Source organism: Anolis carolinensis, chromosome 5, assembly GCF_035594765.1.
Source record: "Anolis carolinensis isolate JA03-04 chromosome 5, rAnoCar3.1.pri, whole genome shotgun sequence".
Classification (NCBI taxonomy): Eukaryota; Metazoa; Chordata; class Lepidosauria; order Squamata; family Dactyloidae; genus Anolis; species Anolis carolinensis.
The window spans coordinates 79,303,181-79,328,129 of NC_085845.1; the positions used below are offsets into that span (position 1 = coordinate 79,303,181).

General features: G+C 42.5%; 1 protein-coding gene across 1 annotated transcript in view; it reads right to left on the minus strand.

Annotated features, from left to right (window-relative positions):
- Positions 1-24,949, minus strand: part of grxcr1 (glutaredoxin and cysteine rich domain containing 1) — a 72,745-nt gene that overhangs the window by 11,360 nt on the left and 36,436 nt on the right. Inside the window, exon 2 of the mRNA XM_062981638.1 lies at positions 15,620-15,859. Coding sequence (XP_062837708.1) covers positions 15,620-15,859 — 240 coding nt within the window. The remainder of the gene's footprint in view (positions 1-15,619; positions 15,860-24,949) is intronic.

The following is a 24,949-nucleotide window of genomic DNA, read 5'->3' on the forward strand; positions in this document are numbered from 1 at the left end:
ATCATAATCTTCACATATAAGGAACCTGCAGGTAATTAGACCAAACACCAACCCCCTTAACTCACTACTATACCATTGCTTTAAGTAGTTTTCTTATAGATTGGATTACTTTCCGAATCAGAACAAGTATTTGCTTTGAACTCAAGCTGGCCAATTCATGTCTGGTGACCTGTGTGCTACTACTCCTTTTAGGTAAAAGTAAAGGTAAAGGTTTTCCCCTGACATTAAGTCTAGTCATGTCCAACTTTGGGGTGTAATGCTCATCTCCATTTCTAAGTGAAAGAGCCGACATTGTCTGTAGACACCTCCAAGGTCATGGGGCCGTCATGACTGCATGGAGTGCTGTTACATTCCTGTCGGAGTGGTACCTATTGATCTATTCACATTTGCATGTTTTCAAACTACTAGGTTGGCAGAAGCTGGAGCTAAAGTGGGAGCTCACCCCGCTTCCCCAGATTCAAACTGCTGACCTTTTGGTCAGCATGTTCAGTGGCTCAGCAGTTTAACCCACTGTGTCACCAGGGGCTCAGAATTACCAACTACTGTACCATTATTAACATCCATCTATGTAAGACATCAAAATTATTTTTCCTTTCTCATCCTGTAGCTTTCTTTAATTATGGTATGGTAAAAGACACTCTGCTCCAGAGACAGGAAAGCTAGTAAAAAAGTCTTAGTGTGTGTAATTAATAGTTAAAAAGCTAAAACTTCTAATTCGATTGCAATTGAATTGGAATTAAATTAATGCTAAAGTATCTATGTCAGTCATTTTGGTTAAAATGTAAGTTGAATTAAGTCACAGCTTTACATTTTTAAAATTTCCAACTTAATTAATCTTAACTAATAGGTTCCTATCTCTGCTCTCCCATGCAGTCACATAGGGTTCTAAGATGCTGGGGGATAGTCTTTCATTCAATAGCACCAGAGAGTGCTTGCCACGTTTGCTACAAATTTTGGCAGCATTTGCAATGGTAACAACATATATAGAAGCAGACACAAAATTTGAGTTGTTCGTCATTTTAGATAAGAGATGGCATTTTTCTATGCCCCTGTATATAATGAGATTTGACTATTCACGGATTTTGATATCTATAGGAGGTCTTGCAGCTAAACCCCAGCAGATACAAAGGACTTCATCACACTATAGCAGTAGTTCCCAAACTTATTTGGCCTGCCACCCCCTTTCCAGAAAAAATATGACTCAGTGCCCCCTGGAAAGGGGGGCGTGGCTTATAGGGGTGGGTGTGGCTCCTGCTCAAGAGGGCGAGGCTGAGGCTCTCCCCTAGTCCAAGATGCATTGCTGCGAGGGGAGATGGGCGGGGCCACAAATGGGCGGTCAGGACTGGGATGGGCAGAGTTGTGAGCTCTGATTCAGGGCTGAGCTTCTATCCCTGTCCTGCGGTACCTGCCAGGACAACAGGAGGCGTGGTTTGAGGAGGGGGCGGGGACTCTTCCCAAGTGCCTGATGGGGCTGAACCTACCCTGCCCCTGTGTTCTAACAAGTGCCTCAGGGGAGGTATACAGAGGCTCAGCCCTGTTTCGCGCTCTTGGGAAGAAGCACCGCCCCCACCCCTAGCCCCGTTCTTTAGTCCTAAAAGGCCTCTCAGGAGAGGTAGAGGCTCAGCCCTGTCTTGGGCTCTTGGAAGGAGGCCCTGCCCCCTTCCCTAGCTCCACCCTGTGTCCCAACAAGCGCCTCACAGGAGAGGTATAGATTCTCAGCCCTGTCTTGGGCTCTTGGGAAGAAGCCACACCCACCCCTCTAGCTCCGCCCCCTGTGTCCTAACAGGAGCCTCAGGTGCTCAGACCTGCCTCCGGCACTTGGGAAGAGGCCCCGCCCCCGTGTCCTAATAGGTGCCATCACCACCCCCCTGGATTGCTTCAGCGCCCACCGGGGAGCGGTAGCACCCACTTTGGGAATCACTGCACTATAGCATCTATCCACTTTTAGAACCTCATCACATTAAGATCCCTTGTTTTGATTTTATAACTGTGATTTGGGCATTACATTTTGCCAATCTCTGTAAACTGCCCTGAGTCCCCTCGGGTGAGAAGAGCGGGGTATAAATGTTGTTAATAAATAATAAATAAATAAATCCCTAACTCGTGGGAAGCAGGGAAATTCTCTATGCAGCATGGTGAATCCATAAGGCAGTGGGAAAAACTGTCATCCCAAGCCTTGCATCTCCCAGATTAGTGCCTTCACACAGAGGAAAGCATCACTACCTGGATTCCCCCTGTGCTGGCCCCATTCTACGTAATGAGAATACAGGAAGCCACCTGTGTTCTCGGGGATCTATCCTAGGACATTTCCAGGATGGAACCAGGATGGCACCCTGCCGGAAGTAGCTCTGCATCATGTGAAGGGCTCCAGCAGTTCTGTCCTGGAAGAATCCTAACATGGAAGGAGAAATCCATGTGGTATGGTCCTAATTCTGGTTGCTGCCTTCTGCAGATTTCCAGGGTTTTGTAATTTAGGGAGGGGCCTTTAAGCTGCTCAGCCAGAGAGGTCCTGGGCCTCACTAAACTACAAACCCCAGAATTGTGCAGGATGCAGAAACCAGATTTAAAATGAACAGATGCTATAGTGTGATGAAGTCCCAAGAGCCCACTCTACTTAGATTGAACTCTCCCTTGCATCAGCTCCATTGCTGAGCTAGGTCACTATCTATGAAATTCAAAAGACCTTCAGATATTTGAGTTTTTAGGTCCCTTTTATAATTGGTGTATGATTGAAGAAACGGAGAAACTGGACACTTGTATGCAATAGGTAGATGATTATTTTCCTCAGTGATGTCTACCCTCTCTTCCTACATCAGCATTTGGTGGAAAGTTGAGAATTGTGTTCTGCTCCATCATTTAGCATCTCTTCTTTTGCTGTTATATGCAAATGTACAGTTTGCCAGTCTGATTTATTCTGTACTATAATTGATTAGTTTAGGGATTTCAAAGGAAATAAAAACTAGCTGGCTTGTTCACAAGATCCGTTGCAAACTATTGTGTTTGGCTGGGCCTGGGACATCACAGGCATGCCTAGAGGAGCAGTTTAGTGTGTCTGGTTGGCTTTAAAATAATATACCTAAGTGTACAAGCAAATACATTTTGAGTTGTTTTGATCATTTGTTATTGTCTTTTACCTCTTTCTACAGTACATTTCAATAACTTGACTTGGTAAATCCCCAAGTTCCTTTTTTTAAATATGCTTTGAAAAGCTGAGGTCTTTTTTTATTACATTTTCTCAAATCTAGTCAGTGGGCATTTTGGCTGGGGAATTCTGGAAACTGTTATCCAAAAAAGTAAGCTTTCCAAAGTCTGCTTTTTATAACAACTATCCAAGACAGAATATTTTAATTTAATATGTTTCATCATTACCCCAGCAGAGGGCATAATTCATTTTCAGATATAAGCAGCTCCAACTACTATGAATGAACAGATAGAGGCAGGCTCATGCCATGATACTGAGTGTTTATCTCTATTTGGCTGTAGAGACTGAACAGCATTGTCAGCCCCTTAAAGAAAAGAAAAACACTAGTTGATCAATCTTTTGCCTTTCAGTTTATATATTGGTGAAATATATTGATGGCAAAACCACAGCATTGGTATCTTCTTGGTATATTTAGAAAGAATGGAAAGCTTTACAATGTAATAATAACTGCCATTTGTTCTTATACAGAAAGATCAATCAAATGGAAATGCAGCCTTAAAGTGAATACAAACAATATAGGGGACAGTAGATACTTGCAGCTAATTCCTACTGACAGCAGTAGCAACGCAAACAGTATCCACACACTCTACCAAGTTTTCATTCCTTTGGAGAAAATGCAGATGTGCATTTTTATACATCATTACAGGATTCCTGTCATTTTTTACACATCTTCCAGCATTTCAGATGAAGACTGGGACACATTTGATCATACAATATCAGAGTGTAGAAAATATGGCAAAAGCAGTTAAAGAGGAAGAACACACAACTCAGGAGAAACTGCAGCCAATACAAAATTTCATCTTTCATCTCTCTCTTGCAAAGTTAACTGAGTGAAAACCACTTTCCCGTTTGAGCTCAGCCTACACAATGGTCTAAAAAGACATATTCTGGTATTTCAAACCCACCTTAACAGAAAGCAAGAATAAACCTGGCTAGTCCCTCCTGTTATCACATAATCAATCCAAAAAATGTTTTCAAAATGCTGCTCGCTTTCTGCTTAGTGAACTAGCTTATAAATAACTCCCAACCCATTCATGGGTTCTCATTGGTCATGCCCCCTTTTTAATTACTTTTTTAACCAGAAAACGTGCGCAATTTCAAGATTTGACTCATTCTCACAATGTCATATTTTCATTACTGCATGACTTCACAGATACACAAGACCACACTTCTGGGTTTCCAAGTACATGCAAACATCTCTCTACCTCCCCGCATAATATAAATGACTTAACAAAAATAGATTTTGCAATTTCTAGCCTTTTCTGATTAGTTTATGCTGCCAGGGGTGGGCTGGTTATCTGGGCCAATGCTTGTTTTGAGGTGCAGGGCTAGCAAAACTCCAAGGGTTCCTTTAGGTGAATATGTTAGTGAATTTGATTATTTTTAAAGATATGCATCCAAATTTTTAAAAATCCATGCAAGTTAGCTCAATGTTGTTAGCATATCTGTAAATGTAGCTGGAGACACAAAGGGTATTGAGGGCAAACGACCCCAGAAAAATGGTGCTGTTGTGACCTGGTCAGATTCTGACTGTTCAGAAGATGAGGTAAGGGATGCTGGGAGAGATTCAGAGGGTCCAAGGAGAAACGTTTTGTAATCTTAAGGCAGCAATGTTTTGGAATTTCCTGGCAGTTCTTAGAAAAACAGTGAAGGCTATTCCCATGGGAATCTACCAGAAGTACAGGCTAAGGGAATTGGGGAAGATGAAAGTCAGTCGAGGTCAGAGAGTTAAGACAAAAGTGACAGCAATTAAAGACTTGGTTGTTGTATGTCTTTCGGGCTGTGTGGCCATGTTCCAGAAGTATTCTCTCCTGACGTTTCGCTCACATCTATGGCAGGCATCCTCAGAGGCTGTGATCCCGGCCATGAAAGCCTTCGACAACAAATTAAAGACTTGCTTCTCCAAAAGGCTCAGAGATCGGGGGAGCAGGTGCAAAAGAAATGATCCCATGGAAGGGATTTTTGGCTTTTAAAAGTGGTTTATGTTGATATAATTCTTTGTAAGAGCAACTCTCGGTGTCATGGCCTTCTAATTTATGTAACCAAGTCTTAAAGCTATTCCTGTGTTCTTGTTTCATGGGGTATAGTTTTGCCTGTCTTGGATCTATGTACCTGATCTTGAAATTGTCTCTGTATGGATTTTTGAATCTTGGCTTTTATGGACATAACTTTTTGATTTGTGGTGAAAAGAGGCTTCAGGGCCATAGTGCAACAGATGCCTTATGACTGATACCTTAACTCTGCTTTAGTGGAAGGGTACTGAGGGCAAATGACCCTAGAAAAGTGGTGGCTTAAGACTGATGCCTTAACTCTATGCTTCAAAGAAAACAGGGGAGTAGACAGTGGGAGGAGACCTATGGCAAATCAAAGGGATAAATCTTAAAGAAAGTGGAGAAAAGGATTAGGTGCAATGAAGGTAGGAAAATCTTCTGTTTAATTTCAAAATGTGGGATGACGAAACTTAAGAGAAAACCAATGATCTGAAACGTTTTAATTATCCCATGGGATGAAGTCTTGAGAGCAAACAAAGGAGGAGAAAGAAACTGAGACATTTTAAAAGTGACTGAAAAGGTTAGAAGACAGAGAGTTAAGTGGCATAGCCTCTGACAAACAAGGGCAGTTGAAGAGTGTGTTCTTAAACTCCATAAGTTGAAAGAATTGAAGCTAAGCTATCCTATGCAATGACCATGTAGTTTAGTAACTGCAGTCTAAAAAACTATGTTTCTTTTCAGAGCTATCAGTGATTCTTGAAAAGACCTTCATGATAGAAGTTCTTGTTCCACTCCAGGGCTTGGTTGTTGGCCTTTTGTTTGTTTTCACAAAATGATCTTCCCCACAATAAATCAATGTTGTCAGGTCAGAACCAGCTTCATTTCCTGCTGCTGAAATTATTTCCTTTCTCCACCTCCTTTGCTGGTAAAGGGCATGCACTGCGGTTCACAGAAATTATTGATCAGCTGTTAGAAAGAAATGGCACAAGGTTTTGTCTGTTTCTGTTTTGCATTTTCTCTACTGACAATAATAATTTATCTGTAAATGTGTGCATCATTTTTCAGCAAATTTTCTCAATGTACCTTAACCCCTTTAGTGAAAACTACAAAGCAAAAGTCACCTCAATAGAACAAAAACAGACGACCCACAATTTTTTTAAAAAAATCTATACAACAACATATGAATCATTCTTACATTGAGAGCACAATAAGATTGCTAAAACATTCCAGGATCCAGAGGAAAATGCTGTCTTATATAAGCCCCTTTAGAGTTGTGTGGATAGGTAAGACGTATGCCATTTATTTTATGACATTCTGATTAACCTGTTTCCCCTCATTGCTCTGTTTACCCAGCAAATGGATTCAAAGTACATTGTATTCAGCTTACATGATTTCAAGCAGAGAAGGGAAAATGATTTTGAAACTATTTCAACCTTTTAATGTTTTTTAGGAAAACAGGCTCTAAAGCAGTGTGAGTTCTCATAATATAACTCTTTGGATTTTCCTGGTTGTTGTCACTTCCATTGTCTCATCTACACTGCCACAGTGGCACAATGAGCTCATCCAATCATTTTTAATGGGCAACATAGTTTGCTAGTGTGATCCTCTGGTTTGAAGGACAACTTTTTCCCCCTTCCTTTTTTGAAAAAAGAAGTAGTGCTAGTGCAAATGTACAATTTTAATGAGATAACGGTACATTTAAGCATTAATACATTATAGCATTATAACTAATATTTTTTTAAAAAATAAAGAAAGTAGGATAAGCGAAGAAAGGCAATTTTTCTGATACATCTCAGAATGAATTAAAACTTTGCAACTGTTGACCGAGAAAATAGTCTGGGACACAGAAGCGGCCCTAGGTAATTTTGCCGTGTAGGCAAACCTAGTGGCCACACGCCCGCCCCCCCGAAGGCCCTGCACTTACCACCGTCGGCTTACCGCCCCGCTGAACACAGAAGGCCTCAACTGAGGCGAGCAAAGCTCTGCACATGCGCACGAGTCCCGTCGGCCAAAATGCCTTACATCACCGCGCAAGCGAACCCCTGCGCACGCGCAGAAGAGTCCAGCCATTTTGGCTGATGGGACTCATACTCGTGCGCAGCGGGTCTCTCGCTCGCGCGGCACGGGTAAAGCACCCAAGCCACCCGTCCGCACGTGCACAGGGCTTCCATTGCTCATGCGGATGGGCGACTTGGGTGCTTTACCCGTGCTGCGCGAGCGAGGGACCCACTGTGCATGCACGGAAGGGTCCCATCGCCCAACATAGGCGATGGGCAGGGCCGGTTGATTATACGAGGCCGCTGACGCGGCCGCCTCGGGCGCTGGCCGCTAGGAGCGCTGTCGAGGCGTCGACAGCGGCCCGTAGCGCCACCGACGCCTCCGGTGTTGGCGCGGCCGCGCGGGCCTTCAATCCCCGCGCCCGCGCCAAACCGCTGAAAACAGATCTGCCGTTTTGCCCTTAGTTGGCCGCGACCAGGAAGTAAGGGCCAAATGGGCTATCTGTGCTGTGCGCATACGCACTGCCAGATAGGCCATTTTGCCCTTAGTCGACAAACTAGAGTCAACTAAGGGCAAAATGGGCTATCTGTGCTGTGCGCATGCGCACAGCACAGATAGGCCATTTGGCCCTTACTTCCTGGTCGCGGCCGCCGGGCGATCGGCGGCCGCGACCAGGAAGTAAGGGCCAAATGGGCTATCTGTGCTGTGCCCGTGCGCACAGCACAGATAGCCCATTTGGCCCTTAGTCTACAAACTAAGGGCAAAAAGGCCTATCTGGCTGTGCGCATGCGCACAGCACAGATAGGCCATTTTGCCCTTAGTCTACAAACTAAGGGCAAAATGGGCTATCTGGCAGTGCGCATGCGCACAGCCAGATAGGCCATTTTGCCCTTAGTTTGTAGACTAAGGGCAAAATGGCCTATCTGTGCTGTGCGCATGCGCACAGCCAGATAGGCCTTTTTGCCCTTAGTTTGTAGACTAAGGGCCAAATGGCCTATCTGTGCTGTGCGCATACGCACAGCACAGATAGGCCATTTGGGCCTTACTTCCTGGTCGCGGCCGCCGATCGCCCGGGCGATCGGCGGCCGCGACCAGGAAGTAAGGGCAAAAACTAAGGGCTGGACGGGGGCGGGGCCAACTCTGGCCCCGCCCCCAGCACTATTCGCCCTGGCCCCGCCTCCCACGCAGTGTGGGAGGCGGGGCCAGGGCATGCTGGGCGGGGCCAGGGCGTGGGAGGCGGGGCCGGTGGCGGGGGCACTTTTTAGCACCCCCGCTTAACATTTAAAAATATCTCCGGCCGGCCCTGGCGATGGGACCCTTCCACGCATGCGTAGAAGGTCGCTTGCTCACATGGTGACATAAGGCATGCAGCGTGCCTTATGTCATTGTGCGAGCGAGCAAGCGACCCGCTGTGCATGCACAGAAGGGTCCCATTGGCCATTTTGGGCGATGGGACTTTTCCGCGCGTGCACAGCGGGTTCTGCTGTGGAAAATTATAATAGAGGTAGCGGTGGGCAATGGCGGGGCCACGGCAGCACCAAGTTTTAATGGGGGTGCCTCGAGTGTCCCCCCCTTGGTTTGCGTCAGCAGCGGCCGCCTACTTTCAAATACATTGTAGGATCCCATGTAATGTTTAACATTTTAAAATATTGTTTTTCAATACCAGAATTAGGCTTCTCACATTTTTCTTTTCTTTCCCTTCATCCCCTTATTCATTTTTGGTCGTCCACACAGCCTACTAAGAATCCCAAAAGAAGAAAGTTGATGCTGACATGCTGATGTTGCCCACCTGTGTGCTATCTCAACACTATGCTCCTTATTTTGCTCCTTTTATTTTTATAATCGTCTGTCTGTGTGTATATGTTTAGTGGGGTATTTTGCTTTTTTACTTTTTTCTTTCTTTTTTGGCAATATTTATTCAGAGAAGGTTTGTTGTTGCCTTTTTCTGAAGCAGAGAGTGTGTTACTTGCCCAAGATCACCCAGTGGCTGTACAGAGATTTGAACCCTGGCCTCCAGAGTTGTAGTCCAATGCTCAAATCACTATACCACACTGGCTCCCAATCACCCATACCTGTTGACTTTACACATATCAATAGGAAAGGAAAACAGTGTTAGGAAACGAAAACAGTGATCGAGCAGGCTTTTCTTGTTATGCAAGTACTAGGTCATTTCTTTCTTCTTATCTCTAAGAACATTGTTGATTCTGTTACTGGATGTGCAACTGCATTCCCAACCAGCTGCATAACTGACAGCTGCATTGGATTTCCTTATTACGACATTATCAGATGGGCTAAATTCAATGGCATATGCACGTTTCTCTCCATTTGCACCATGGAGCTCACCGGCTCCCATGGCATGACATACATCTACTTCTGGCAGGGCTCCATGGCACAAATGAAGAGGAACTGGTACGTGCTGCTGCAGGGACCAAATAGGAGGCTTCCCATGTTTCATAGGGATCATTGGGGAAAGCTGGGCAGCGGATGCTTCCCTCCCATGGGATGGCGTTTCCGGTAAGTCTGGCAATATGAGGTGTGGAGCGATGGGTTCCCCCACAAACCCCTGTTGGCACCATCGTATTTGTCACAATAAGTGGTGATTCCAACAGCTTATGTGATAAGGTCCTAGATATAGTCTGAAACTTTGTTGTTTTTATGTGTCTTCAAGTCATTTTCTACTAATGGTGACCCTAAGGCAAATGTATCATAGGACTCTTTTCCAACATTTTCTTCAGAGATAGTTCGCCATTGCTTTCCTCTTATGCTGAGGGTGAAATAAAACAGTTTTTTTGGCAAGAAGATGCCCCTTCCCGCCCCCCCGGCCAATTGGGCCCTGTGCTTAAGCATACCTAAGCACAAAGGTAAATTTGCCACTGTCCCCAGGAGCATCTAGACTGCTCATATTTGTCCTGCTGCAGCAGCAGAATAGAGTCCCAACCAGTCGGGCCAATCTGACCCTTACCTGTGACATTTTCTTTCGCTGCAGCAGCAGCTCCAAAGCTCCAGAGAGCTTTAATGATATTTAATATAATTTTCACATACATATCCTTATTTTAATACTCATCTACTGCTGCAGAGAGAAAACACACCTTTTCCTTAGGTCACAAAGCACAAAGAAAATGAGATAGTGGCACTGACCAATGTAAACAGCTGGGCTGGTTCTGTATAACAACCAAGCAGCAACAGTAATAACAGACCACAGAACAACAGGCTGGTTCAAAATTGGGAAAGGAGAACCTACTTATTCAACTTGTATGCAGAACACATCATGCAATGTGCGGGGCTTGATGAATCCAAATTGCTAGAAGAAACATTAACAACCTCAGATATGCACATGGTACCATGCGAGGAGGAGCTGAGGAGCCTTATAACCAAGGTGAAAGGAGAAAGTGCAAAAGCTGAGTTGCAGTTAAACATAAAAAACAAGATTATGGCAACCAGACTGACTGATAACTGGCAAATAGAGGGAGAAAACGTGGAGACAGACTTTGTATTTCTAGGTGCAAAGATTACTGCAGATGCAGACTGCAGCCAGGAGATCAGAAGACTTTTACTTCTTGGGCAGAGAGCAATGACCAACCTCGATAAAATAATGAAGAGTAGAGACATCACACTGGCAACGAAGATCCACATAGTTAAAGCAATTGTATTCCCTGTAGTAACCTATGGATGCGAGAGCTGGACCATAAGGAAGGCTGAGCGAAGGAAGATAGACGCTTTTGAACTGTGGTGTTGGAGGAAAATTCTGAGAGTGCCTTGGACCGCAAGGAGATCAAACCAGTCCATACTCCAGGAAATAATGCCCAACTGCTCACTAGAGGGAAGGATCTTAAAGACAAAGATGAAGTACTTTGGCCACATCATGAGAAGACAGGAAAACTTGGAGAAGATAATGATGCTGGGGAAAATAGAAGGAAAAAGGAAGAGGGGCCAACCAAGGGCGAGATGGATGGATGAATGGTATCTTTGAAGTGACTGGCTTGACCTTGAAGGAGCTGGGGATGGCCATGCCCGGCAGAGAACTCTGGCGTGGGCTGGTCCATGTCACGAAGAGATGGAAGTGACTGAACGAATAAACAACAACCAGCTGTTCACACCACCACAAAATGTGAAGCTCCTTCAGTGTTCCAGGGCAGTTCCAGGGCATTCCCCAACATTTCCTAAGCAAGGCAAAACCATGTTAACTGTTTTTACCCCACATTGGTGGCTGGACGGCACTGGACATCTAGTGGAAGCCCATTTCAGGGGTTGAAGCCTATAAACAGGTCTCAAGTCAGCCAAATGTAATCTGTTAAGTCAACTGTTATATAACTTAAATAGGTAGCTACATGGAAGGGACAAAATTAGGGCATCAAGAATTCTGCCCCCATGGAATGAAATTGCCCCTTTTCTAGCATAGCACCTTCAGAAATACAGCTTATATTTCCAAAAAAAATGCGCAGCAATGGAATGCACATAAGACAAATAGTAAGTGTGTACAATTTTCAGTGTCTTGCTTTCTGCAATGCAAGGAATTTGGGGTCCGAAGGAACATTTCAGTAGGGACTGAAATTCTTATTTGTGGGTCAATGACCATATTCTTCACAAACATACATATACACTCCTTCATCTGTTCCTGCTATTTAGAGCTAGGATTGAGGTCTAAACATTTATACCAGTGAATGAAGCAAGGATAAATGGGTGCTCCAGGAAATCTTTCATATGTATAACTTGACCCATTTTCAGTCTCACTTCTATGGCTGTCAGTACAAATTAATCTTCCCCTAACCTGAGGCTACTTTAAATATATGAATGGGAAACTCTCATAGTACCATATTCTGTATATGTCTCGGATTGCTATATAAAAGACTAGACTAGATTTTTGTTTGTCTATTTATGAAGCAAACATTATTAGAATCCCCCATGCTCCCATGCCCCATTACCACAATATTGTGGTATTGTGGATCACGTGAATTATTATGATAGTATTGTGCTAAATGCTTTTAATTGTTTTAATTGTGTTTTATAACTTCATTTTAAATGTTTTTGTACACTGTTTTTAAGGCATTGAATTGTTGCCTATGTTGTAAAGTCACCTTGAGTCCCCTTTGGGGTTGAGAAAGGCAGTGTAGAAGTGCCGCAAACAAACAAACAAGTACATTTGTTTCTTGCATGCATTTTGAATGGGCAGCTGTGAAAGAACTAAACATCCTGAAGGGTACTGGATATTAAAGTTAGGATTGTCCATATCATCATATTTCCAGCTTCAATGTTTCTGTCATATTTCCAATCTTGTGTGTGTGTTCTATGGACATGAAAGCCAAACAGTGAAAAATTATATAATTTAATTTGAAATGTAGTGCTGGAGAAGAGTTCTAAGGATACTCAGGACTGCTAAAGACAAATAAATGGATTCTAGAGCATATCAAGTCTGCATTGTTCGTAGAAGCCAAAATGACTAAGCTGGGGCTGTTGTACTTTGGAGATACCATGGGGTGATACGACTCATTGGAAAAGATTATAATGTTTTATAGAGTAGAAAGCAGAAGTAAACTGGGAAGTCTGCATTCTAGATGAATAGGCTCAATCAAGGAAGGAATAGCTCTGCGTCTACAAGAAATTATCAGGACTGTTGATAATATGGTGACTTGATAGTCTCATTCATAGGTTCATCGTAAGTTGAAATCAACTTGATGGCAGTTAGCAACAAAAGGAACAACCAGCGTTTAGGAATTGTGGGAGTTGAAGTCCAAAACACATGGAGGGCCGAAGTTTGTCCCTGGGCTAGCATCTTGGGGCCCGCTCACAGTATGCACTGTGCTCCATTTTTACTGCCATAGCAACATCCTAAAGAATCCTAGGATTTGCATTTTAGGGAGGAGCATCTGGAATTCTTTACCCAAGCACCCTAGTGTCCCACTAGATTACACATACCAGTATTCCATAGGATGGTACCATGCTGATTAAAGTGGAATATATAACTGTAATTATGTAGTTTGAATAGGCCTATGCTTAGCACTTAATGAGATCCTAACTTGCATTTACAATTTTGTAACCAAATGTGCCTCTAGAAATGTGCCTCTTTTCAGCCAGTTGGTGCACCAACTAAAGGATTGCCAAGGAACAGCAAAGAAAACGTGATTTGTAGAACTCTTATCAATCAAAAGATACATTGAGAGAAGCCATTGCAGAAGGTCAAGAGGTAGAGGCAGTCCAACAATGAGGCAAATTAGGCGGTCGCCTGTGGCACAGACCATGCGGGTGCACTGTCGAGGCGGCGGCAGCGGAAGGCCCAGCCACCCATCTGTGCGGCTGCCCTCCTGCTCTCCCTTGCTGTCCGAGGACTCCTCGCTCGCCGTCCGCCTGTCGATGGGCCTGTGCATGTGAGCAGGCCTTCCAATAGACCACATGGTCGATTGGAAGGCCTGAGCACGCGCACAGGCCCATCGCCCAAAAAGCATGGTCGATGGGCCTGTGTGCGGTCGATTGGAAGGCCGCATGGGCGGGTGGCTGGGCCTTCCGCCGCCACCGCCGCCAGTATTTATCAGCACCAATATTCGGGAGGGGCGCCAGAATTCTGGTCACCTACTCCTGAAAATTACCTCGGGACGGCTCTGTCAAGAGGTCTTTCCCGCTACCTTCCCTCACTGTGCTCCCCGATCAGCAGGGCACTACAGATGCCATTTTCCAATGCCCTGATTGCTGCACCTGAAAAACCATTTGGTTAGGTAGATTTGGGGGACATATTCAGTTGTCACAATGATTATATTTGATGATGCAGGATCTCAACCATTGTTAATCACAATAGGTTATCATCATCATCACTGTCACCATCACTACCACCATTGTGCTCATCTAGCTCCTGGTGGCACAGCTGGTTAAACGACTGAGCTGCTGAACTTGCTGACCAAAATGTCAGCAGTTCAAATCCAGGGAGCGGGGTGAGCTCCCACTGTGAGCCTTAGTTTCTGCCCAACTAGCAGTTTGAAAACATGCAAATGTGAGTAGATCAATAGGTACCGCGCCAGCAGGAAGGTAACGGCGCTCCATGCAGTTATGCCAGTCACATGATCTTGGAGGTGTCTACGGACAATGCCAGCTATTCGGCTTAGAAATAGAGATGAGCCCTACCTCCCAGAGTCTGACACGACTAGACTTAATGTCAGGGGAAATCCTTTACCTTTACCTAGACCTACAACTAGTATTTCATGACATTTTGGCTACTACTTCCCATTTCCATGTCCACACACCTTTAAAAAATGCATAATCCGCTCTTCTTTATTAATGATTGTGCTGAGTTAGATCATATAATGGCCTCATCACATGGCTGCCAAAAAAGGCTCACCTCTCTTCACTTCACTGTGAGGTGTAGGGAAGTCACCACCTCTCGCCCCGTGTTGCCTGGCTCCTGCAGCTGTTGATCCAATGGAGGGACGCATGGTGTACATGTAGAGCAAAAGCTTCCCCCCATTAAAATAAATGGCACACAGGAAGACTTCTGTGTTGCCACTGTGGCAGCAGCGCACCAGTTCCGCCTTCCTTCACCGGCACAATGTCATCTGATGGGAGCCAGCCGGCTCCATGTGTGACCGGGGCTAGATCAGCACATGTCGCCGATATTAGCCCCGTATGACTAGGTCATCTGATGGTTTTAAAGTGCTTGTTTTCCCCATTCCCTTTTCCTTTTTCCTCATCATTGCTCTCCCCTCCCTTCCTCTAAATATAATAGTTTTGCAAAATAAATGAGAGACATGGTCGGTCTCCTCCATCTTCCCTTCCCTTTCACTTGTGTGGGCATGTGCACGTGGGAGTATACAAGCAGGCACACAAAGCACTACAGTTCTAACATGAAACATGCAGAAGTGGGAACAAAAAAGGAGAAAAGTACAAAATTTGAAGGCATTTTTGAAGGAAAAAAGCACCCTGCTAGCAGAAACAAAAAGACTTAGATAATAAATGGGGAAATATGAAATAACTAGGAATTAACAAAGCATTTTCTGGGTTTCTGAAACAGAAGTGACACTCACAAGAGTACAAATTAAATCTTCTGATCTATATAACTAGCCTAAATGGGCATGTTATCTTTATTTACACTCCATCTTTATATTCCACATTTCTGTCCGAACCAAGATTCAAGGTGGTTTCCAAATTAAAAGTGATCCTCAATGAGACTATTTGTATAATAGAATGTTCTTATTTATACATGCAATTTTTGACTATGTATTGTAAGTCATTTGGCTAGATCTGAATATAGCTGCTATGTGCTGACATGTGGGTTCTGTGCTCTTTCACCATTGATGTTGTATTTAAGAGGAGTGCTATAAACACTGGAAAAATTATGTGACTTGTGAAGTTCATAAATGTGCTTTTCCATATAAATACCCTCTTTATTGCTCACACTTATAGTTTTATATTTCTATTATAAGAGTCTCACAGCTGTACTACTTACCCCAAGATACTGGCCTTCAATAAATACAACTGGTAGTGATGGGATTTCACAAACTCTTTTGCATCTCTCATCCAATTCCTTTCCATATTCACTGTTCAGTGCAATGTTTTTCTCCTCAAATTTCACTCTGTGGTTTTGGAAAATCTTTCGAACCAACTCGCATCTTTCAAAAGTTGTTCTAACCACGCGAAGACTGGTTGTGTAAATTATTATGCGGCCATATTCCAGAACTGAAGATACCTGCATAAAAAAAAAGGAAAACATTACTTTTAATATGTTTAATGTCCCTCCTTGGTTAGAAAAAAAATTAACAAAACACAGCACATCACCTTTAAAGATAGTAAATAGTAATACCGTATATACTCGAGTATAAGCTGAGTTTTTCAGCCCCTTCTAAGTGCTGAAAAAGCCCCCTACGGCTTATACTTGAGTGAGGGTCCTGGCCGGTTTATATTCAGGTTGGTTTATACTCAAGTATATAAGGTAATCAGAGTTAAACAGTCTTATCTTAAATTTCAGTTTTATGTAAACATTCAAAAACATTTAGCCACAATTAATGTAATTTTATTGGTATCTATTTTGATTTTGATTTTTGAAATTTACCAATAGCTGCTACATTTCCTACCCTCTTCTTATTCTTGAGTCAATGAATTTTTCCCATTTTGTTGTGTTAAAATTAGGCGCCTTGGTTTATATTCGGGTTGGCTTATACTCGAGTATATACGGTACATTCTTTATTTTCATAACAGCAGCTTTAAATTTGTTTGAGAAACAAGATAAGCAATAAGCATCAAATTCTAATTGCACAAGACAGGTATATCCTTCTTAGGGGTGCAAATGAAATATTGTTCAGTCTCACTTCGAGCTCAATTCAAGCTCCCTTGCAAGGCTGCTAAGGATATGGAGCACAATCCCTGCATCATGCATAACTACATGCAATGTTGAATCAAAGTATTGCTTTCCGTTTGGTAAATATACACAGAATGCATCCCTCAGTAATAATATTTTAGAAACAACTATACTCCAGTACTGCTACACAAATTACATTGCCAAAAGGTTTTCTCTTCCAAACTGATACTGTCTGAGATACATGACCCTGACATTTCAAAAAATAATGCCAAGGCAAACTTCTTGAAATCTGAGACATGTCCCCTGGCTCTCTTCTATTTCAAAAAAAAAATGCAAAAGGTAAACTTTTTGAAATTTAAAGGAATTACATAGTTCAGAGATGGGTCACACATCTTCCTGATATATTTTTAGGTGCTTCTTTAATTAAATTCTGTTTTTTCAGGCATCCCCTTAAAATATTGTTCATCTGAATAATCTCATATAGTTTCATACTCTCCATGGATCTCTAGATCCAGCCAGTTCCTATTATCAAAATATCCAACATTATGATTTGAGTTCTAATGGTCATTCAAGTCTTATCTGATAATTAGATAATACTCTGCTTAAATAGCCAGGTTTTCAACTCCTTCTGAAGGTTAGAGGTATGGGTGCTTGCCTTATTTCCTTGGGGAGAGTATTTCAGAGTTGGGGGGCCACTACTGAGAAGGCCCTCTCCCTCATCCCCACCAACCTTGCTTGTGTGGCAGGTGGGATTGAGAGTAGGGCCTCCCTGGCTGATCTTAAGGCCCAAACAGGTTTGTAAGGAGAGATGCGGGCACATAAATAAGCAGGACCCAAGATGTATAGGCCTTTGTTGATAATAACCATTTTGGAAAAATGCAGGGTTTTGCTTCGTGACCCATGATTTTAAAGCTGTTTTAACGTCATTCAAGTTATTGAATCTGAAACCGCAGAGGTTGTCTTTCAGAGGTCCAAATAGTTAAAAGTCAGAAGGGGCCAGATCAGGGCTGTAGGGTGGGTGAGGCACTACTGACCAGCCCATTTTTGCAATCGCCTGGGTTGTGAAAAATGATGTGTGTGAGCTTTCAGTTTTGGAACACACAAGGTGTTATTCTTGTTGATTTTCGGCAACATGGTGCCACAATCAACAACGTAACCTATGTAATCACACTTAAGAAACTTAAGGAGGCAACAAGGAAGAAGAGACCACTAAAAGACATTTGTTCCATCAAGCTTCATCATGATAATGCACACCCACACACACCAGGCTATTTTTTTCTAGCAGGCAGCCGAAACAATACTGTTTTCTTCTAGCATTCAGTGTCTACAATTGTTGTTTTAACTGCTTCAAAACTGGAGTCTAATAATGTTTCTAGGTTGCTTTTGGAGTTTTTAGAGAGTATCTTAATGTGTTTTTAAAATGTTTTTCTCTTTGTATTGTTTTAATTGTTTTTTATCTGTGAGCTGGGGGGGTAATGCAAAATCCTTTAAATAAATAAATAAAATAGTGCTATTGTAACTTTAAGAGTTGGTTCTTTAAGTTGTTTTTTTTCCACTTTCCCCCTTCTATCTAATTTCCCTTTTGTCTGATATATTTCAAATTGTAAGCCTGCACAGAGGCATTGTTCCTTTTTTATTCTTTGTGTGCAAGCTGTTCTGGAATTGCTTTCCAGAGGAAGAGCTATATAAAATTGCTTTAAATAAATAAATAAAAATAAGTGCACTGCTTATTATATTAAAGATAGGGTAGAAGAAACCTGAAACAGAATCACATTTACTTTATTAGTGCTTTGATTGTACATGTTTCCCTGATTGTATATGCCTGATGGTAGAAAGAGCATTATACATAACTATTGTTGTCATTGCCATCATCACCATAATCATCTAAACAAATTCTGAGAAGCCACATAAGGTCTATGATTAAGGAAATTCCTGGGTAGTTGTGGATGTCAGCAGCCTCCTGGCTGATATCCTCAAGTAATAACAACAAACATCGTGTTGGCTTAATAAAATGGCCACGACTTTATTTGGTTACAACTTATTGGGGTTGAAACCCAAATGGGTGAAGGATCCCCCACCCAACAACCTGTTTTGCTATTAGGATAATGTTCTGTTCTTGAGACAGCTGCTGGAATGCCCCAACCTCAGCCTGTCTCATAATGACGATGTTACGATACAGTGCGACTACTATGCATAGTTGTATCTGGCCACACCACATTGATACTTTTATGTAAAGCCACTTTGTGCCCCCTTTGGGGGTAGGAGATAAATTGGGGTATAAAAATTAATAATAATAATAATAATAATAATAATAATAATAATAATAATAATCTGTTGGTTAGGTCCCAATGCATCAGTATTCAAAGTACAGGGAGAGAAGGGTGAGCTGAAGTTCCCCTTGGACTGGCTGCCTTCTTTGTATGAGCCAGCTATTTAAACCCTAACCCTACCAGGTGGGCTATTGGATCAATACTACTGCCAGAAGCCTCCACATGATCCCACCTGCAAAGGACTGATGGGGGTTGCCATGCATTCCCTAACTCACCACTTCTTCCGGAAACACTGGTGCCTGTTAACACTGGCACTGTCTTTATCTTTATCCATCTCTTCTTGTTCCTCCTTCTCCTCCTCCATTGCTTCACCTTTATTACATCTTCATAATCTTTAATTCTAAAATGACTGAAATCTATATGGCTTCTCCAAAGTAAACAACTTAATACAATCAGGCAGTTGTGATTCGCGGTAAAAATAATGGTTGTCTGTAAGCTTCTTTTCTGCCTTTAAAATAATTCCATTTTAACCCATTTTCTTAAATCCCAGTTTGTGCCAGGACCTCAAATTCCACCCTTCTGCATTTCCACACATATACAATTTAATAAATGAAAAAGATTCCCTTGGCATGTGAGTTCTTGAGATGGTAATTATGCTGATGATATCATCAGCCAAACTAGCTCTGCAGGCAGCTTGTTCCACTGGCAGATTGAAATGTTTACACATAAACTACAAAGGGGTAATTTAAATCTGCAAACCTGCAGCGTATTATTACTCAGTTATTACTGGTGATTTAGCTCAGTAGTTCTCATTTGTTGATATCATACATCTCATCATTCACATAGCAAAGAATAAGAAAAAGCCAGCAACAGTTCTACTGAGAACATTTATCAGTTTAAAGGCATTTTGTTATTAAATTTGTGATTTAGACTGAAGATGTTATCACATGAGACAGACATGTGGGCCCTACTGCATGACAGCATGTGCATCACACTGTTGATCCGCCTCCTTCCCATGATTCTCCCTTCCCTAGCTATTAACAGGTAAAACCCATCAATAGTGCCCAATATCACAGTCTTCCTATAGCCTAACTTGTTGCAATGGGAAGGCAGGGTTACAAGAGTATGCAGAAGTGCAATCTCAGGACAATGAATTGGCAAATTAGTGCAACTGAAGAGATGTGCAATAGCAAAGCTTCTCAACACAGTATGTATCCACTATCAATCATAGTTTGACAGAGGGCCTTCCAGACAGACCCCAAAATGTGGGCCCTGTCAGACCTTTGCTTTCACTCCATTAGACCCAGGTCCAATGGGGTATGAGGCCTGTGGGGACTGATTACCAGGTACTCCAAGAGTCCAGAGAACCGAGAGGGCACCCCCTCCTCCAAAAAAAAGCCCTTAAAATAAAAGAAAACTTACCAGGCTGCCATTATGCCTCTCCAACATGTAGAAATGATGTGCCAGGAGGTGGGGGGTATCACTCCCCCCCCCCACCTCCTGGCACGTCATTTCTAAATGCTAGGAGGCCTGCCGGAGAGGCATAATGGCAGCCTGGTAAGTTTTCTTTTATTTTAAGGATTTTTTTGGGGGGGAGGGAGGCCACAATACTTCCAGGTAGTTACCAAGAGCTACCAGGAGAGCATAGGGATACCCCTGTCAGGAAAGCGTGAGTTTTTTGGAAGGGTGTAGGGACTTAAACCCACAATGAAGCGGGTTTCTTAAACCAATTTCATCATGGGTTTAAGGCCTGTCTGGAAGTGCCCTGAAGTGGAATAGCAGGTTTATGCAATAGGATCCATAGTTCTTGAGCAGAAGGATTACTTAGGAGGAACATTGGGTGTTCAAAATTACTACCAGTATGTCAGAAGGTCACAGATGAATAATCCATGACAGGTAGGCTAGTAGGAGGTGACATATTACACTTGCATGAAATATGGGATTAAAAGAGTGAATGATTAGTAATTTTATGAAAATTCCATGTCCAGCTATTCTACTTCTGCCTGCCACCAGTAGTACAGGTACCACTTGTTGAGGAACACCGATCTAATCCATTCCTCTAGCCATCCCTGCACTTTTCCATAAAGTAGATTTGACCACTGCTACACGTGGCAACAATCCTGCATTCATCCTGAATGTCTTGCTAAAAATGTTATATCAAAGTAGCATGGTTTGGGACCCACCTACCTTCGTGACCGTATCTCCTATCATAAGCCTACCCGATCCCTTCGTTCATCAGGGGAAGCTCTCCTGTCCCCACTCCCGATATCCCAGACCTGCCTTGTGGGAACAAGGGAGAGGGCCTTTTCTGCTGTGGCCCCCCAATTGTGAAACTCACTGCTCATTGAGATTAGGCAAGCCCCCACATTAGCAGCCTTCAAGAAAAACTTGAAAACATGGCTCTTCCGTTGTGCTTTTGGAGAGTAACTATTTTATATTTCTTTTCCGTTGCTCCCTCTAATATCTATCCTCCAGACTACCCCACTTCCTTATGACCCTGTTTTGCTGTAGTTTTTTATTCTCATGTCTCTCTCACCCCGAGTTTTAACTTAATGTTCATGTGGTCCGCCCTTGTTTTTTCATTGTTTCCTTGATTTATTTTGTAATGGATATTATTATTTATTGTATTGCTTATTGTGTTGTGATGTGTTGTTCTTTTATATGCTGTTTATATTGTATTGTTTTGGGCATGGCCCCATGTAAGCCGCCCCGAGTCCCCATTGGGGAGATGGTGGCGGGGTATAAATAGTTTTATTATTATATTTATAATTTTTATTATTATTCCAAAAGTGGAATTTCCCAACCCAACTCTTCATTACTACAATGAAGCCCCATCTTGCTGTAATATCTTTCTAGATTAAGGTGGTACCTTGGTAGCCATCAAGTTGCTGACAAAGTCAAACTGTTGCCACTTGCAACAGGCTCAGATTTACATTTCAGGGGGGAAATGGAGGGGGGAGAGCAGACGGGTAGGGTGAGATTATGGTCTGTCCAGTTTGCCTTGGTAAATCCTTACTCCCAAATAAAACTTCCTCCTGGATACCAGGTTATTTCACCCTGTCACTGTTTTTCTGTGCTTTGACAAAAACATCAAATGACCTATGTTCTACTTTTTATCATATTAATGTTTCAATTTCTTTTTATTTTATTATAAAGTTTTTGTATCTTATCGCAGTCCCACCACATGTGCATAAAAAAGCCAGATACCATAATACGGTAATCTTAAGGCCTATCCAGACAGGCCCAAAATGTGGGACCTGTCTCAGTTTTTACCAGAAGTATCCAAATGATGCCTCCAGTAAAATTGAATTATTTTGGACTAAACCAAGGTTTTCTTCTGGGTCTTCCTGAAAGGCCTGGGTCTAATAAGGTATTGGGCCTTATTAGGAGCTCCACAACCACCCCACACATTTTGGGCTCCTGGGAGGGGCACCCACCCCTCCCCCAGCCCTCCCCCAGCCCCCGATTCCCCCCTAAAATATACTTTAAAAGCTCCCTTGCCGCCATAAAGTTTCTCCTCACATGCTCCTAGAGCAAGAAAATGACACCTGAGGAGCCAAGGGGAGGCTCCTCACCCCTCCCATCTCCTCAGGTGTCATTGTCTCACACCAGGAGGACATGAGGAGAGGGTTTATGGCAACAGGGGAGCTTTTTAGTAAGTTTTATGGGGGGAATGGGAGGGTTTGGGGTGGCTTCATGCCATCCTGATCTCAATCTGGATGTCATGAAGTAACCCACATCCCCTGGGAAAGCCTGGGGTTTGGGTGAGTGGGTGTAGACTACATCCCACGCCAAATCATGTTATTTTAACCTGCTTTGCTGTGGGTTTTAGGGTTGTGTGGAAGCGTCCTAGTGCTGAGCAAAGCAAATGGGAATCTGCATCAGGAACACCTGGAGCTCCTATTTGAGGGATGTTATCTCTAATTTAATTGCCATGGCTCAGTGCTATGCAATCCTGAGATTTCTAGTTTGGCGGGGCATCATCATTCTTTGGCAGAGAAAGCTCAAGACCTTGTAAAACTACATAATTTCATAACATTGAACCAGAGCAGTTAAACTGGATTCATTCTACAGCATAGATGCACCACGAGGTTTTCTTTTCCATTGCTGAAAGCTTTGGTGTTTTAACACTTTTGTTTTTAAAGGAGTTTAAGCAGGCAGCAACAGTAATGAACACGTTTTTTGGCCAAATTACAAAAAGTGCACTTTTTGCCATTGTGCATTGCAATCGTCAGCAAATACTTGTTTTGGTTCCAGAGTTTTAAAAATTGAGGTGCACATTAGATTCGATGACACATTAGACTCAAGCAAATACAGATAAATCAATATCACAATTCTTATCTGCTAAATTATGTAGTTCAGAGGAAATCCCATTGTAGGAACAATTAATGACAGGTTAGACACAGTCCTTTTGATGCCTAGTTTTACCATGGGTTTGCTCTTGGAAGATAATATCATTTCAAAAGACTACACAGTAGGAAAAATATTGCAGGTTGGTAGTGGAAGGATGAAAGAAAGAGCAAGAAAATACAGTGTATGTCTTAAAGGCTATTTGTTGCATTGATTTTTCCTGGGCCTCAGGAAAAAATATCATTGTATTTCTGGGCAAAGGCCAAAGAGTCACATCTTATTTTGAAGCAGAAAGACTTTTGCCTATGGGCTAAACATAGCCCTTTTGTTGATCCCATAAGGCATGAACCTTTATGCTTCAGAAGAAGGAATGACTATTTGGCCTTTGTTCATAATGCTTATGAAATAGAAGAAAAATAATCTCAAACAATTGTCTTAAAGATGTACCCTAGCCTTTTTCTTTTTCAAATTGTGAGTGTTGTTTATCTATATATATAAAAGGGTAATGAAATTTCGGCCTAGGACAAAACAACAAAACTACACATCCCAGAAATACTAAACTTGGCAGCACAACCCCTCATCCATGCCTCTACGTTCATACAACAAAAAGAAAAGAAAAATAAAGTCCTAATTAGAGGGAGAGGAATAATTGTTTTTATCCAGTTGCTGCCACTTAGAAGGCTAAGCTCCGCCCACTTGGTCTCCTATCAACACACTCAGTCCAGGGGACAGGCAGAGTTAGACCTCACTCAGGCCTCTTCCACGCTGCCTATAAAATACAGATTATCTGTTTTTAACTGGATTATATGGCAGTGTAGACTCCATATATAACCCATTTATAATGGACTTAATGTCAGGGAAAAACCTTTATCATTTACCTTAACTACCACCAGTTCCTCAGTACAGTAGAGTCTCACTTATCCAAGCTAAACGGGCCGGCAGAAGCTTGGATTAGTGAATATCTTGGATAATAAGTAGGGATTAAGGAAAAGCCTATTAAACATCAAATTAAATTATGATTTTACAAATTAAGCACCAAAACATCATGTTAGGCAACAAATTGGACAGAAAAAGTAGTTCAATACGCAGTAATGCTATGTAGTAATTACTGTATTTACGAATTTAGCACCAAAATATCACAATATATTGAAAACATTGACTACAAAAACGGCTTGGAAAATCCAGAGGCTTGGATAAGTGAGACTCTACTGTACTTTATTTCCCATACCACCATACTTGGCCACAGCAACGCGTAGCCAGGCACAGCTAGCTACTGTATATACTCAAGTATAAGTCTAGAAAGTTTAGTTTAAAAATTGACTGGTTGGATTTATCCTTTGGGTCAATGTTAGTACTGTATTCGGTACTCTGAGCAGAATGGCAAAAATAGAGATTATTCCACCCTTGGAGAACCTAAAAAAAGCACTAATCCCCTATGTTATCTTCACTATGGCACTGCTTCCGGCCTTTTTGAACGCCTGATCAGAAAAATAGCAGCAGATCCCCCCCCCCCCCCGCCCCAGGTGAAATGCCACTGACGCTTCTCCGTCTCTGAGGAATAACCCTCGACTTATCCATGATTCATATCAAATTCCATTATTTTAGTCACATAGCTTGCCCTCAACTTATACACTTATATATTACCCAAGTATATAGGGTAACCACAATTGTAACTCTGCATCATGAGTTTTTGACTACTGAATAGATATCACATGTGCTTTGCTTGCCTGCCTGTTTCCTTCCCTCCCTCCATACTCAAGTGGCAAACTCAGTGGGGTGAGTCCTTTTTCTGTCTTCACATTACTTAATTTCATAGAGGGGATCCAGCTCTCTGTATTCAAAGATCTTTCACTAGATGTTC